This window comes from Bos taurus, chromosome 20 (genome assembly GCF_002263795.3).
Source record: "Bos taurus isolate L1 Dominette 01449 registration number 42190680 breed Hereford chromosome 20, ARS-UCD2.0, whole genome shotgun sequence".
NCBI classification, from domain to species: domain Eukaryota; kingdom Metazoa; phylum Chordata; class Mammalia; order Artiodactyla; family Bovidae; genus Bos; species Bos taurus.
Genome location: NC_037347.1, coordinates 9,471,265 through 9,489,135, shown reverse-complemented (window position 1 = coordinate 9,489,135; position 17,871 = coordinate 9,471,265). Strand labels below are relative to the sequence as shown.

At 41.7% G+C, this 17,871-nt stretch overlaps 1 protein-coding gene across 1 annotated transcript in view; it reads left to right on the top strand.

Moving 5' to 3' along the window:
* MAP1B (microtubule associated protein 1B) overlaps positions 1-17,871 on the top strand; it is a 93,108-nt gene that overhangs the window by 5,235 nt on the left and 70,002 nt on the right. The window contains exon 2 of the mRNA NM_001206119.3: positions 3,664-3,765. Coding sequence (NP_001193048.2) covers positions 3,664-3,765 — 102 coding nt within the window. The remainder of the gene's footprint in view (positions 1-3,663; positions 3,766-17,871) is intronic.

The following is a 17,871-nucleotide window of genomic DNA, read 5'->3' as shown; positions in this document are numbered from 1 at the left end:
ATTTCCTTTGTTTTAATTATTTCTTTATGAGTCTAATCTGACTTCAATCACTATTTAATATAGTTTTACAAATAGAATTTTATGGTTGTAGTTAAATAATTTAGGAAGTTGGGCAAAAAAATAGTCAAAAGTCTATTTCTGAGAGGGAGCAACTAAAGCTCATGGAAAAAAATCAACTTGTCATGGGTCCCAGTAACAGATGGAACCTGGGTACCATTTCAACATGCAATGCACGGCTGTTTCCTCATGCTTTCTATCTGTTGTTTCTTTCAGGATATAGATTTTAGCCTTTAAATGAGAGGCTTTTAAAACAAGTGTTGCTTTTATTAAATAATCCTATAAAATGCTGGCATCAGCAGTAAACTTGGTGAAGTCTAACCTGTATAAAGTAAAAGGACATGGCTCTTCCTTATGGTTCACCCTGACTTGTCCTGGGCTTCCTGCCCCCTACCTGCCTGCCACACACACCTTTTTTCCCTCTTTCTTTCATCCGTCAACTTCACGTGCACTTAGCCTTCCCTTTGTGCACTGCTCCCCCTGGAATCAGAACTGAGATGGAAAGGTCCTTTGTTCCCCGCTGGTCATCAGGCTAGAGAGATGGTACTAGCTTCCAGCCCCGGCTTATGCAGGGGAGTTCTCAGGGTGCCTCGCCATAGGCCAACTGCCCACGGGTGGCAGGTGCTCTCTGGGCCCAGTTCAAAAAGTAGAGGTAAGGACTTGCTAGTGGTCCAGTGGTTAAGAGTCCATGCTTCCAATGCAGGGGGTAACAGGTTCTATCCCTGGTAGGGGAGCTAAGATTCCCTCATACCTCATGATGTGGGGGATGGCTGGGCAAAGAGGGAAGTGCAGGTTGATTTCCTCCAACTGGTGGAGTTATTTTGCCCCCATCTGAGAAAGCCAGTAAGGGCATAGTCATGACAGAGATTTGCTGGAGAAGCAAAGGCCCAGGGCAGAACTTGACCTGGCGTCGTTTGGGGGGATAGTCAAAAAAAGGGCCAGAAAATTCCATGGCTTGTCTACTTCCCATCAGAGCCCAGGAAGAGCTCCTTCTGAAGGCCTCTTCGGAATCTCTTTACCAGCACCCCACTGTCCCCTCCAGTCATGAACTCAGGGAGGGGTCAATGTGAGAAGGGCCGAAGAAGACTTTATTTTGGTCCTATGAGCTTTAGAGGTCCGCTGCTGGTTTCCTCTTAGGCACAAAGGGGAGATATATAAACCAACGGAATGCTGTAACAGCTTTCATTGAGAGGTACTATTTCCCTTTACTAACATTATCCAGTAGAAGGTACAAAGTAATTACACAGTATTTTCTTTCTAAAATTGGTATAGAAAGTGGCCTGGTTCCAAAATTTTCCTTTTCAACTAAAATAACCAGTAAATCCATTGTAACCTTTATTTTATAAGTGGTAGTAGTGATTATGCATCCTTAAGATGTAATTTGGCTGGAAATTGCTCCCTTGAAAAAGAGAACCTGAATTTTTAATTTCACTGGGAGTCTAAAAAAGAGAAATAATCATTTTATCAGTTGTTTGCTAATGGAACTTAAAAATTACTGAATGGTTTTTCTACTGTTTCATACTTTTTCCACTTTTAAATTGCAAATCATAGAAGCAGAAGTTTATGAAAGAAAAAGCAAACGTTTAATTGCCTGTGTCATGACAAGTTAATTGAAGCCAAGGGAACAATGGCAAACAACAATCTAGAACAAGTCTATGTATAGCCCTAGATGAAGCCATTCAAATAATGTAGCAATTTAGACATTACTTAGAACAAAGGCAGAAAAATCGTGTGAATTTAATTTAAATACGTATGTCTCCTTATTAACTTATTGACCCTACTTGGCAAGCCAGAAGACAAAGTGGAGCTCAGACCTGGAGCATAGATAATCCAGTCACCAATTTCCAATTAAGCAGTTCAGACAGGGCTTGATGATTTTCCACGCTAGCTGAATATATAGAATATACATGTGGAAGTCAAATATTTTAATGAATTCAGACCTCTTCACCTGTCAAGCTTTCTGTGGAACAAAAAGGAAACCTCTTTATCAATTCTGCATGAAAAAGATTCACAAAATCACCATATGCCTTTCTTGTTAAAATCTAAGTGTTCCATTAGCACAAATGCAAACTGAGGCTGTTAATGTTTCCAGGGAGACCCATAAAATTCTCCCTTCTAATTTAGCCTCTCTTTAGCAATGTTAACTCTTGCACACCTGAATCCTTCCCATGGATTGTATGAGAAATATCTACCTCTATTTAGTGGATGCACATCTGCTTGAAAATATTTCTCATAATTCAGAAAGGTGTTTGGTGCATCATCTGAAGATATTTTAGATATTTCAGTTTACAGAATCTTTGTAGTTTGTGTATATACATTGATTCTTTGCAGAATAGGAAAACTGAACAAGATTTAAATAGGGGTAAATGCAGATATACTTTAAGGATTTAAGAGGTATGTTTAAGTAAAATACTGCCATTTATACTCCCAAGTCTGTATGCATGACTAATGACCAGCAAAAATGATTAAATGATCAAGTGTTTATTTAGAGATAGTTCACCTATGTGATACACCTACATGTTCAAGTTCCTGCCTTTAGTAGATAGAGAATAAATGATTGCCCTTCCAGAGGTTTGTTTCTGGCGGTTGAGGATGCTCCATGCAGGGGTAGAGTCAAGGATACTGTCTACATAATGGTTCTCCCACGAGCCATCTATTTGGGAAGATATAAAAATACACTCCAGAGTCCTGTGATTCCTCAGTTTTGCCTGGCCCTCCCTTCTCTGCTGTTCTCTGGGTTCCCCTCTAGCCCCCTCTTTTGGAAGGTCAGGAGAGAGGAGGGAGGTAGGGCATCAGCACCCCTCACCCCAGCTTCCAGCCTTGTGAACTTTTATGGGAATAGATAGTTCACGGCCCCCAACTCTGTAGAAGTTTATAAAGTATAAAAAGTTGCCACATCTCTTTGCCTCTGGATAAGAAAATGCGGGACAACTAACAATTGTGAATGAAAGAGCTGTCTGCCAAGCTAGTCAGGTAAACGCCTGGGAGGACAGATAGGCCAGATCCGCCTTCTTAGCAAAGATCACACACAGTTTGATTGATATCCAGGGGCTGAGAAATCAAGGTCAAAAATGGGAGGAGTAAAGAAGAATAACCAGATACACATACAAAATGCACATGCACGCTGCGAAAACCTTTAAAAACAGACACGTGGACTTGAATGCCAGCGCCCATATCTACTTCCCACCCTCATTCTCCGTTTTCTAGCCACGTACAAGTGGACCATGGGAAAGCCAGCAATTGTCTAGTAGCCCCCTAACTGCTACGGAGCTCACCATCTTCCTGTCCTTTCTGCTCCCTCTCAGGAATAAAGCCTGTCATTTCCCTAATAGCTGTTTTCTTTTACTCTTCCAGAAGAGCTGCATTTACATGTTACGAGGGGCAGAAGTTCAGTCCACACTGCTAGTTATCCTTCCCCTGTGGCCTGGTGGAGAGACCTCCCCCGCCCTCCCATTTTGTGGGCATCCACTGCTGGTCACCAAGCTCTTCAGCGAAAGAGTCTCCACTCCCTTCCTGCAAGCCTGAGAAATGCTACAGTGATGTTTTCCAAACCACAGTGAAATGACTAACCGGTGGTCTGTCATCTGTCTTCCTTTCCTTCCTTAGGAATCCGATCATGGGACACAAACCTGATTGAATGCAATCTGGATCAAGAACTGAAACTTTTTGTATCCCGACACTCAGCAAGGTTCTCTCCTGAAGTTCCAGGTGAGGCTTTCAGTTCTGTAGTAGTCAACCTAGAATTCGAAAGAAACAGGCGCTTGGCTGGAAAGCTTTGCCTGGGGCAGGGAAAAGACTTCCTTTTATTGCTAAAGGATTCTCTTGTGTTTGTTATTATCAACTAGGTGAGCAAGAAGCCACCTTTTAAGAAAGTCAGCTAACTCTTAAGTTGTCATTGTGTGGGTTTCTATTTCATGGAGTCTTAGAAGATTTTAAGTTCCAGGGTAAATTTAAAAATTTCATACTTATCTCACTGTACTCTGAGCTTAAGAGATTATAGTCTATTTAAATGTGAATTTTACTCACATGAAGTTATGAATACAAATTGGATGCTCCCAGAATTCCGTAAGCACCCTCCCTCTCAAGAAAACGAAATATATGCATTTCTGTATTGTCTATCAATGAAATATGTATCATCATTTCATCATTGCATTATCTCCCACTTAGTGTGGGTAAAAGAGTCTGGAATTCCAAACTACTGTTAAGATAGCCTTTCTTTCAGAGATGAAAATGAATACTACTGGATAATTAAAGGTAAGGACACAAAAATTTGTCATTTATGAAGATTCTGCTGCTAACCAGCTACTTCACTGAGGAGGTAGTCAGACTCACCCACCTTGTCTTCCTCTTGTGAGGGTGACCCATGCTTCTCCCACTTGGGCACATTTGAGGATTATGAACAGTTACTGGTCAGTAAACCCTCAACCTGGGGCGTGTCTCTCAAAAGTTCTGCCATTGATCTATCACAGTTGCCATCTGGCATTTTATTTTTTGAATATGACTTACATTTTATGTAAAATAGAGACTACTCTTTTCTGTCTTTATGATTTTGTTGTATGATTGCAAATTTTTTTGGCATTGATAAAAAAATCAGCAATGAAGTTCAGCCTTTTTGACTGATTACTTCATATTCCATTGAGCTGCTCTGATAGCTCAGCTGGTAAAAAATCCACCTGCAATGCAGGAGACCCCAGTTTGATTCCTGGGTGTGGAAGATCCCCTTGAGAAGGGATAGGCTACCCACTCCAGTATTCTTGGTTTTCCCTGGTGGCTCAGATGATAAAGAATCCGCCTGTAGTGTGGGAGACCTGGTTTCAATCCCTGGGTTGGGAAGATCCCCTGGAGGAGGGCATGGCAAGCCACTCCAGTATTCTTGCCTGGAGAATTGCTGTGGACAGAGGAGCCTGGTGGGCTGCAGTCTATTGAGGTCACAAAGACTCGGACATGACTGAGTTACTAAGTACAGCACGGCAGTATAGTATTCCACTAGCCTTGTGCTTCCCGAGATTTGAAGCCACGTTCAGAATGTCAGCCTCTTCACGCATCACGCTTGACTGCAGCAGTATGCCCATGAGACTGGAATCATTCTTCGAGTTTGATCTTAGAATAAAATCCCATGCTTTCCAGTTATCAAATGAATCATAGCTTTCAAGCATGGAGTTGAGTAAATGTGTTAAGAAAAACTTAACAAGAGTTGGTTCATTAAAAGTTAAAATTGCTGCAAAGCCATGTGAAAACCAGCTCTTAAGTAACTTTGCATTGAGGAAAAAAGAGAATGGTCCAGAGCCTATCAGACAGCACATGATTTGCTGAAATTAAGGTATAGTATGTGGTTGTTTATCTCGTTATGTTGTATTTTTATGTCTTGCATATTTACATGACTTTAAAATCATCTTATGAAAAGAAAAATAAGGAAAGTACCCTTTTCCAACAAGTATGTTTCAAAATGTAAAATTCAAGCTTTTATCCTCTCTCTGTAGGTTGTTCTGGCTTTCTTACTATGACTTTTTTTTTTTTTTTTTGGTAAATGAATCCTATAATGCTCATTGTGTTCATTCATACTTGGATTGACTTTATAGAATGACAGTGTATTGCAAAATGAAAGGCTGCAAGAATTGCTAAAGAATGAACCGTTTTTGAACCAGGGACCTGGCATTACTCTTGTGGCCTAGGAAGTTCTGGTCCCCCAAACCGCTGCCATTATCCCTCTTTTTCCTGCTGAAACCTCCAGTAAGGATTGGTTACCTGCCTAGTTGTAGCAGTGCTACGCTAGGCTGTGTGTCCAGAGGTTGGCCCCTGGACACACAGCACCTTCCCATTCTTGCCAACTCTGAGAAGATGTTACGAGCTTCGCTCCCCAGCCTAAGAGAGCACGGTGCAGGGCTGGGCCTTTCCCCGAGGGCCAAGCATCTAGAATGCAGCCCGTGAGGATGAGGCCCTGTGAACCTTCCCCTTCAGCGTGGGGTGAAGGTTTCTAACTCAGACAACCACATATGATAAGAGCACACTTCAGGTTCAGTTCAGGTAAGTGAGTGTGTTTTAGAGAGAAGAGACGTTATCTTGGAGGAGGATGCAAAATTGGGTTGAGCAGAGATCAGTAGGGTGAGTGATCGCTAGATGGACCCAAGGAAGCCTTTAGCTTTGCCTGAACTGGTTGAAGGGTTTCATGGGAAATTTTGAGATCTGTTTTTAAGTGGCTCCACATCTAGTGTCTCTTCCCCACTCCTGGTACTTGTGGAAGCTGAAGCATGAACCTCAAACCCATAAATGGAGTCAGCTGAACCTCTGCATTTAGAGTTGCAAGAATCTAAGTTAACTGAGTTTAGGCACAGAACAAGAGGAAGGTCAAATCTTTAAAAAAAAAAAAAAGTAAATAAAGCTCTTCTTTGGGACTTCCTTGTGGTCCAGTGATTAAGACACCACATTTCCACTGCAGGGGGCATAGGTTCAATCCCTGCTCAGGGAACTAAAATTCCTCATGCTGCGTGGCCAAAAAAATAGAGGGAAAAAAAGTTGTTTCTTCAGCCAGTTTTAAAAAAGAAAACCTAGATAGCACCTACAGTGTGCCAGGCACTGTGGGATGGGAAGGGTGAACACACAGTGATGAACAACAACAACAAAAACCAGTCACTATGTTGCTTACTCTTATCTTCTTGTGAGAAGAGCAGGCGTTTAACAGTCACGTACGACTAGCATAAACTTGCACTCTGCATCATGTCCAAACAGTTTTTGTTTGCTTTTGTTTAGGCTAGCGGAGTTATTATATTCACTGTCCTCTCTGACACCATGTAGTGGCAATGGGAACCTGCACAGACTTGATTCAGGACCCCCGTGGATACCAAAGTCAGTGAATGCTCAAGGCTCTTATATGAAATGGCTTCGTATTTGTGTGTGACGTATGCACGTCCTCATATTCTTCAAGTCATCTCTAGGTTACTTATAATACCTAATACAATGTGTAATACCTAAAAGCTACGCAAATAGTTGCCAGCCTGTGGCAAATTCCAGTATTGCTTTTTGGAACTTTCTAGAATTAAGTGTATATTTTCAATCCTCAGTTGGTTGAATCTGTAGAGAAGGATGCTGTGGATACGAAGGCCCAGCTGTAGATGGGGAACTAGGATAGCTCTTCTGCCTGCTTACACTCATGTTATTATACCTCTATTGCTATTTTTAAGAATTGGAGATCCCTTATAAAAGACTAGTGATAGCCTCCAGGGCAGGTAATAGATTGTGCGGCAGCACGACCAGATTTGTGCTCGTATACTCGTTCAACCCGTGTACTAGTTTTTAAATATGGTTTTGAGATTCAGTTGGCCTGTTTCTTGAAGATTGCAGGTCTTGTGGAATGGTTTAGTCATCTTGAACAAATATCCTTTGAGCAGGATGCTGGAATGTGTTACTTTCTCTGCAGAAGGTGAGGGTCATCTACTGAATGATGAGGTCATGAGTCCTCCGGTTCCCCAGAATGTGAGCCCTGGGGTCGCCAAGTGCTGTCTGCCTCTGGCATACTCTATTTCTTGGAATGGCCAGTCATCTAGGGCCATCTTACTCTCTCAGAGCTGTTGCAGCATCGACTCCCTAAAAATCCTTCAACAGATGTCTGTGTGGCAGGGGCTGGTCCCTGCTGGTTAGCCCTGGTATACCACCACTCCTGGCCACATCTAAGGTGGACCCAAGTGAGATGAGTTCTCTTGAGAGAAAAGGTTAGGTATTGTTTGATGAACATGCCCCAGTGTTCTCACTCAAGCCAAAGTTCAACAATTGAGTCTTTTCACAATAGAGCAAGTCTTATATTTCCTTATGTGTCCAAATTCAAATGCTGTCATAAAACTTTTTAAAATTTTTCCATGTATTTTTTTGTACCTTAATCATGCTGAATGAGAACCATTTTGATAAATCTTATCATGAAAATTGAGCTAGGTTTACCATGCTGAATGGCATTTATTTCACTCTCCATTCCTATTTGTTTCTCTCCCTAACTTAACTTTAGATCTATTTGCCCCTAACTGCAGAGAGGGGACATGGCAAGTGTCCCATGATTGCCTGTGTTAGACATCATTTCAAAACAACAAACAAATACAAATGATTCCTAGGATGAGGGATACCAGAATGAAAATTAATTTCAGTCTCTTTTTTCCCCATCATTTTGCTACATCTGTCTGCTATAATAATTAAACATTTTTGTTAACCCAGATTTTCACCAGCAACATAATGCAGAGTCTAGATCCTAGCTGTAAAAGTTACTTGCTGTAGGATCTCTGACAAGTTATCCAACCATCCTGTGCCCCAGTCTGTTGTTTGTGAAACAGTGATGATCACTTCTACCTCATAGTTTTTATGAAGGTAGAATGACTTAATTTGTATCAAGATCTTGAAACAGTGCTTATCACACAGTAAAACAATACATGTAAACTAGTATTAAAATTGTCTCCCTTGGTGAAAATCTATCAGACTCTTATATTTGCTGATTAGTATTATCTAGGGGAAGTGGTGGCTGTATGTGTTGGCTGGCTTCCTTTTTGTAATAATTAAAAAATTATTTTAAGGTGTTTCGTAGAGAAACAGTTGCCTTCAGCATTATCAGAAGGCACATGGCTGGCGCTGGTTATGTGTAGGGGGCAGCATGGCCGAGTTTATTAACCTCATGCAATTATTAACCTTGCATGGCTGAGTTTAGGAAAGTCCTTTGGGTGTGAGGGAGAAGGCGATGGCACCCCACTCCAGTACTCTTGCCTGGAAAATCCCATGGACGGAGGAGCCTGGTGGGCTGCAGTCGAGCAAAATGGAGGAGATGCGTTAAGGTGCTGACATAGCAGGACCTCAGGGCATGGTTGAAGACTGTTTGCCAGATGGTCCTGTCCCTGCCTATGCTGATGTGCAAAGGTGCCAGCTGGCTTTCCTGCTGTGATAATACCTCCATGGGTAACATCTTCTGATCCTTCCTATTCCTGTTTCTCTCTTCTCTCCAAACAACAAATGACTATAGATTTTGCCAGTTTTAAGAAGCTGAGATTTCTTGTGGTTTATTTTCTTAGTCAACTGAATAAATAGTGAGACCTTGGCATGTTTACCTTCTGTCACTAGTTTTACAACTTCTAGATCACATTCACAAAAAGCTTTATGTGGTGTGATTGACCTTGTGATGGGTGTATGGGTGGTTCTGTTTAAGAATCCATGCCTTTTCTCCGGAAGGTAAATAAACCACAGATTTGTGCTGAGTGACTGCTAAAAATATCTGGCCTCAAGATTGCTTTTTGATGGAGAATTGAAATCAAGCCCTTTGAATTTAACTCATGCGAATCCCCTCCTCCCTTTGACATTAATGAGGCAAGGATTTACATTTGCGGGTAGACTGATAAGAAAATACTAAGATGCTCTTAGAAAAGGTCTAAGAATGTTTGCAGTCATCTTCTTTCTCTGTCTAGACTTGTATGTTTAGTCTGTCATTGTACAGAATTATAGCCTAATTGTATGTGCCTAGAATACATCAGCCCTCTATGACAGCCAGTAATGAATGTGTTTTCAGCCCTGCTCCTAACCTTTGAAAGATAAAGCGCACAACTATACTTTCACTTGCATTTGAGAGGCTGACTTAACCCTCAGGGACCCTGTGATTTCTGAGGGAAAGCAGACACTTTATCCGCCTGTTTTCCCTCTCAGCACACACACAGGTTCAGGCACTTGCCCACAGGCCCATCGGGCTCATCTTTTCTCATTGCATCATCATTCGAGATTATAGGAGGAATCCTGGTCTTAGAAGAAACCTGGCAAATAAAGAGCCTTATTTTTGTGGAAGTAACCAGACCTCTGTTTAACATCCCTTGAGGTCATTGCCGCCCGCCTGGGAAGGGGACTCCCATTTTAATGCAAATTGCTCGCCTTTCTCTGCTCACCCCCTGCCCTCAGCCTTCCCAGCCCCTCCTGCTCCATGCTCCCGCCCCAGTGCTCCCATTCACACGCTGCAGCAAACCTTGCCTGCTTGCCCCCACTCGCATTCCTTTGGAACCGTGAGAGGTCCAGATGTTCCGAGGAGGAGATCCAGAATTTGGTAGTGTATGCAGCACTAGGCGCTAATTCCTGTGAGGTTTACAATTGGCTCAGCTTTGAGATTTAGCAGTCGTTTATATTCATAGATCCTTAGAGTGCACATGATGTTCTCTTTCTGGTGCAGGTGTCGTCAGAGGGATAAAATGATGTTCTGTTGCCCCGTGCAGGCACCTTCATTCCGCAGGGTTGTTAATGAAGGCTTATTCAGACCATCCTAGAAATACCCATTCATCTCACTTTTTTTTAAGTCAAAAGGATGCTTTACTCTGCTGGCTGTAATGGCTCTCGAGCGGTTCCTCATGAGCAATGTGGAGCCACTCAACACAGGCAAACACAGGCAGGAGGGGAGCAGAAAATTGGCTGCCTGGGCCCAGTAACCATTTGGGGGATCGTCAATAACCCCGCCATTAAATCTGACTAAGTGCATCCGAGAACAGCTGCTCCCGTCGCCCACCGAGGACGGCATCTTAACGCTGAAAGTCAGTGCTTTTGTCTTCATTCCCAGAGACCAGAGAGCCCTGGTGTTTTGCTAGGTTTGTTGTTGGGGTGGATGGGTGTTCGTTTGTTTTTTAAAGCTAGCCCCCACAGCCGGCAGCTCAAGCCCCTTCACTTTTTTACTGCTTGCTTTTGTGTGTTCTCCGTAGGGTATTTTGTTCAGCATTTATGAAAACAGGCTAGAAAGAATGGTGGAAGATGAGGAATAAAGCATAAGCTTTTTAAGCTTTTTTTAAGAAGAACATCTTTTTTTTTTAAGAAGTCAAGTCATATTTTTGAGTGTTTATTAAGAAGCCAGGAATTGTAACGGGATCCACGGAAGAATTAGGTATCCCCACTGGTCATAATTTAGTTAGGAAAATAAGTCATTCACAGCTTAAAAAGAACACAAACAGTGCTTCCTTCATTTAACACGTGTGTGTGTGTGAGAGAGAGACACACACACGGAGGGGTGTGAGGGCAGATTTAGTCCAGTTCCTAAAGAAGAGAGAGGGTGAGAAATGGAGAGCATAGTAGGCATTGCATTTTGATTGTTCAACCATGGTTTAGTCACAGTGACAAAGGCTACCCAGGTACCAGCACCCCCACCCCAGCCGCAGCCCGAGCCTAATTAAATGTTACCCGGGCAACAGCAAGCATCCAGACGTCGTGCCCAGGGCTGAGGCCTTTGGTTTTCTCGGCTGCGGTCTCTGGGTGATTTCTATTGCATGTGAAGTCAGATTTCCTTGGTCCTCGAGAAATGTGAGCAAGTAAGAAGTGTCCCTGGGGAGGAGCCCTTAAAAACGGACCACGGGGATGGGAGAGATGAACATCAACACGAGACGAAAATAAGGTTTTAATAAGCTGTTTCAACCAGTGTCAAAGACTCGCCTCCAGTCAGGACTGGTAAGGGGACTGCTGACCGAAAATGCAACCCTACCTATGATTTAAAAATAAAATTATCTAATTAATAATGAACACTAAGGCCCAGGGAAGGTGGCATTTTGTGGGAGGTTACAGCAGTTTCCCCAGTTAAAGCTTACGTCATTTTAAAGACACCAACTGAATTGCCTCTGAAAAAAAATTACTTTGTGCAGCCGGAGGGGTTGAGTTAAAATATGAACATCCCGAGGGCTGCCTGCATTTGGAAAGCCCTCTAAACCTGCCCTTTGCTGGCCCTTTCTTTCTTAATCAAACTGCTTCTCATTGGAGTCTGAGTAAGTGAGGCACAGTGGAGCATTTTGGATCAAATTCTTAGATTTCCTATTTGCGTCTCCCATGAACAGTTTGGGGAAGGGACAACTGCTCCCCTCAGGGGGCATTGCATCTTGGTTTGCCCCTAGGATGCTCCTCCATATAGATGATGCTTTTTGGTTGCTGACGTGTCAGTCAATGGAAATGTCACATTTGGAGAAGTACTAGATAGCAATAAAACTGAAGATGAGATATTGAATAAATTCTGCATCTCAGGCTGATGACACTCTCTTGGTACAGAGCTCCTCAGCCTTTGAGCAGTTGTTTTCTGCTTTCTAAATTCTTACCTGGAGGTTAAGACCTGTGTAAAAGACCAGCAAAATAGGCGTGAAAACTGACTGATGGAACTCCTCCCTTTTAATGTTTGTGTGAATGCATGAGAGGAGGAGAGAGATGGAGAGAGGGATACCTTCTCGTAGGGCTTCCCAGGTGGCACTAGTGATAAAGAATCCACTTGCCAATGCAGGAGACGCAAGAGAGGCAGGTTCAGTCCCTGGGTTGGGAAGATCCCCTGGAGGAGGGCATGGCAACCCACTCCAGTATTGTTGCCCGGAGAATCCCGTGGACAGAGGAGCCTGGCGGGCTATAGTCTCTAGGGTCTCAAAGAGTTGGACAGGACTGAAGCAACTTAGCATACTGTAAAGTTGCATCCTGAAGCATGCACGCATACCTTATGTATTCTAATTGATTGGAAAAGAGATAATCTTTTCACATTATATGGTATGTCTTTTGGGAAGGTGCCCTAATATCAGCCAATCTGTCATTAAATATTTACGTGGTATTTCCTGCAGCAAGATGCAGTTCCAGTTCGTAGTTCTGCAGGCCATAAGAAGTGTAAGACTGTCCCTGGGACTTGTGTACAACTGAGCATGAAAATAAGATAAACAGAACAAGCTAGGGTATAATAATATGCAAATGAGACTTTTGCAAGTGAGACCCCTTCTGTAAATTTTTTTTGTTCAAGCTATTTTGAAAAATATACATGCATAAAAATATGCACTAAAATCATATTACCTATACAAATTGAGGCATAAGTACAACAGATCTAATGCAGTGGATTCCCTCTGTGATCAAGGAGTTTTGGATTCATACTGAATTAATTATACCCTATTTGGGAGCTACGTTTTAAGGCCTTTAATTATGAAAAGATTGAAAGTTTTAGGATTCTTCTCCTTCCCCTCAAAAAGATCCTGTGAGAACAGAACTGCTGAACAGAATGTAAAGGCTTGGTTTCAAGATTGTCTTCATCTTTGAGAGCTGGAAAATTATCCATTGGCAGACTCAAGCCACTTGGGAGAGATTGTGAAAGTGAAAGGTTTTATGGAAATAAATCTGAAGTGATTGGTTCACTGCCCCAGGCCAGAATGGACAGTTCTGAGAGAGCAGGGAGAGAGCAGGGAGGGGATGTCTGTTGTGAGCCGCTTCCCAGGACCAACCCCTGACCCCCCACCTTGACCGAGTCAGCGGTTCTGGGCCACACCTGAAGTTACCGTTGCCCAAGTAGCTCTCTGAAAAGTTGCCGTGCAGCCTTTCCCTTTCTCGAAAAGCTAAGGGGCCAGACTAGACTGGGGCTTTCCAGGTGGTTCAGTGGTAAAGAATCTGCCTGCCAAGCAAGAGGCACTGGTTCAGTCCCTGGGTTGGAAGATCCCCTGGAGAAGGACATGGCAACCCATTCCAGTATTCTTGCCTGGAGAATCCCATGGACAGAGCAGCCTGGTGGGCTACAGTCCATGGGTCACAAGAGAGTCTGACACGGCTTGGCGATGAAACAACAAAGACTAGATTAGGGAATCTGAAGCTTTGTTCTGTCTGCCGTTAGTTCTGTAAAACTCTAATAGAGAGCCAGCAGGAAAGAATTTCAAGGTGAAGTAAGCCTGAGAATTTATAGCAGATCTTATTTTTTGAGGAGCCATAAAGTATGTAGCTGCATGTCAATAAACTTGTTCAGTTTTGTATAACCGTAAATGTCCTTTCTTGTTTGACCTGTCACTTCTGCTGTGAGTGTTTCCCAGGGATCTTGATTTCTGTAGAACACAATTTGGGAAAGGATGGACTAAGTGATCTCTGAGTCCCTTCCAGATTTCATATTCTGTGACTCATGAACTTTTACTAAATTGTCTCTACTCTGAAATGTAGAAGGGAACTTGTCCTATTTGCTGTTTAGCTTAAAATGGTTTTTAATCCAGGTTTTAAAATGTCAGTGAAAGAATTTAGTTTAGAAAATCTGCCTGTTGCATCTGCTAGGTTTATTCATTTTTAGGTGAAGATACACAGCTTTATGACACTTCAACTAATTTCCCAGTTTGTGAATTCTTGGCCCTTGGTTTTTCCCATCTGTCTGTACCTTGCCGGACAGACCCAACAAGACGGAACTTAATTGTGTTTGCACAGTGCCAAACACCTGCATGGAAAGTATTTCAAAAGTCAAATTCTTGAGTGTGTTGTCTACGTAATGCCAAATGGGAAATAGCTGCATTTTTTCCCATTAAAATTAGAATTTCCACATTGATGTTTGGTGCTGTATTGAGCTTCAGATTATTTTCTTATTCGCACATCTTTGGGAGGAGGCTGAAGACTAAACCTCCTGAGTTCTGGAGATCATCTCTAGGTTGTGTGTGTTAAAAGCGCCAGGGACCTTGTTTGTTCTGGATAATTGAGGATGGCCTGCATTTTAATATGCATGATCAGCTATGCATATCTTGTCCTGTGAACCATCAATTAGCACAATACAATTTCACAAGTCAGTGCATGCAGATACGAACACCCTTGGGAAGCAATGCTCAAATCATTACTGACAGTGTACAGCTTGCATACAGGTAATCATGATCAGAAAGCCATGATTATCCAGAAGGAGAAGTGATTTTTATGGTAATGTGTCATGTGGTTGACTCTTGGTATCTAATACCTTTGAGGTAACAATTTCAGTTTTAACCTCTCCCTAATTCGATCATGTTTGCAAAAAATGTTTAATTCATTCCCTATGACCTACATGTAATTATTATTTTTACAACAAACCTTATAGAGTGTTCTAAACCCAAATGAAATTGTCTTTGTACCAAAAACATTATTGATAATATCTCTATGGATGAGAAGAATGGTGGTGTGGTTAATCAAATATTCTAGGTAAGAGAGACTTGCCAATAATTCCTTATATTCCAATAATAAGAAAAGATTTTACTTTTTTTGTTGCAAATTTTAGAATCTAATTATACAGTCCTTTCTTTAATATATACCCTAAAATGTATCTAGAATTGACTTAGAATTCCTAAACCAAATTTGTTTCCTTAGCTCAGGATATTTTTAAACTATTCATTAAAAACATGCACTTAGAAATCTGTTGTTCCCTTTTCTTTCTGATTATGGTGATATTTTCAAAGGGAGTTTTAAATAACTGTTGTACTTTGGGGGCATATATTAGTATTTTACTGAAGCAAAGGCCACGAGAGTTGCACTTACACAAGAGAACACACTTTGCCTCCTACTTGGAAACCAAACTCCACACACTCCGGGTGAGCTTTCCTTAGATGATTTGGGAGGGAAACACTAGTGGTCACTGCACTGTCTGCATAGGGGTGTGCTGATTAGAAGCAAGTTCTTGTTACTGAAACATTAGTGAGCAAACCTTTTACGTTGAGTTGTCCAAATGGACACCTCAATACTAATATAAAACAGCGATTTCCCTGGAAGTTATACTGATTCTTGAAAAGAGTCGTTGATTCTAAATATTGAAGTGGAACTCCGAATTGCTGTCAAGAAAGAAGGGGAGGTGGAGAGAGGATGGCAAACTTTAGGTAGCTTAAAAAAAATGTGATTTTGCAAAATACACGCTAGCCCACTGCATTTACATTGCCCTGTTACATATACAACCACTCCACTCCTAAGTCCTAACCATTTTTCCTTTCTGCTTCCTGTGTCTCATGATTCAAAAACATGATTTTTTAAATACAGAACTGTCTTCTCCATTATACCATTTTCCTCCTAATGAGCTAATAAACACAAAAACCAGACCAAGTAAAGGAAATGAGAAGTGAGGTAATTTTTAAAGGCTTAATGCCTGTGCTTTAAGGTTATCCAAAATAGCTTTAGATCCTGGGAATAGACAGCTTGCGCAGCTAAGGTTGTGTAACATTTATATGCACGCATGTAATTAATTACATGTGTGCGGCTTCCCAGGCGGTACTAGTGGTAAAGAACCCGCCTGCCAATGCAGAAGACATAAGAGATGTGGGTTCAGTCCTGGGGTTGGAAAGATCCCCTAGAGAAGGGCATGGCAATCACTCCAGTATTTTTGACTGGAAAATCCCATGGACAGAGGAGCGTGGCGTGCTGTAGTCCACGGGGTCACAAAGAGTTGGACACGACTAAGGTGACTAAGTATGCACACAGATTTGCTTTTGTATTATTTGAAAAACATCTTTTCCATTTAAAGACACATGCCAACAGCCAAATAAATGCCTTTTAGTGAAAAAGTGACTATTTCATGGGGGTTCACCTCCTTTACTTCTATTTTATCAGCTTCTATTGTTTTGTCAGCTTCTATTATTTTATCATCTGTATCACTCAAGCCTTTTTTCCCAATCTAGTATCATCTGTTTCCCCAGTTTCCCTTTTCTTTTTCTTCCCCTTTTTCCTAATATGCCCCTCTCCAGTCTCCAATCACAGTCTTCTTTTCTACCAGTAATGCTGGTATGAGTTATTTTAAAACATCTAACAAGATCATTGTCTTGAAAAAAGCACTGTGTATTCGTTATACATATTATTATAACATGTCTTTTTTTTTTAAATTATTTTATATGTAGAAGAGACTATTTGGAGTCTTTGGAATAACATTCCAGCAGATAAATATAAATGAAATAATTTGGCAAATTAACTCACTCTGGGGTCATCTAGAAATATGATTCTGTCATCAGATGGAAATTTCTGTTGTTGGAATCCTTTAGGCAGCAAATGGATTTTCTATGCTTAGTAAGCAGACTCATCAAAAATATGAAACCAGTTGTTAAAAAACAAAACAAACAAAAAAACCCAAGCTTCAACTTACAACTTAAGAAGAATGGAAAGAAAACCAACCAAGCAAAAACCTACTTTGACTGAAAAAAATGGAGACCAAAGGCCTTGAGCCAAGTAATTGTAGGGCTAGATTTTTAATCTTTCAGAATTCTAACTTTTCAGAGATGGCTTTTCCCCAATTACAATTGACTGATAAGAGAAAAGGAATGCAATTATGTCATAACCTCAGAACTAAGGCGGCCTTACGCTCATGTCCCTTAGTAAAGAACCACGAAACAGTGCCTGGCACATCGTACTGGCTTAGTGTGACAGTGATGAAGAGGGGCCATGGGTTTGAGAACCTATAATTAGCTCTTAGATTTGAAGAATGAGCTGTATAAGAAATCTGAAAATTTGTAGTGATTGCAATTTATTACAGATTTCCTTTAAATATTGAGGTATGGCAAAACGTTTATTTATGAGCTATTGGTTGCTTTCAGAAACTTGGTAGCCTAGAAGCTCTGGTTAACAGTGTCTTGAGAAGCAACAGACAGAATCTTGGAGGATGGAAGTGGGGGACAGAAAATGTGTTCCAATCCCAGTTTTACTGCTAAGTTCACTCCAATACTCTTGCCTGGAAAATCCCACGGACAGAGGAGCCTGATGGACTGCCGTCTATGGGGTTGCGAAGAGTCAGACACGACTGAGCGCCTTCACTTTCATGCATTGGAGAAGGAAATGGCAACCCACTCCAGTGTTCTTGCCTGGAGAATCCCAGGGACGGGGGAGCCTGGTGGGCTGCCGTCTATGGGGTCGTACAGAGTCAGACACGACTGAAGCGACTTAGCAGCAGCAACAGATTGTGCTACTGTAGACAAGTTCTTTAGCATTTATGAACTTCAGTTTCATTATCTCTAAGATTACTTTTATGCTCAGTACTTGTAATATAATACCAACCCATAGTGAAAAGGAGTGATTTATATATTTAAAAAAATGGTGTGCCTGCTAAGTTGATATGCATAGCTAATGTGTAAAGCCAAGATGTGG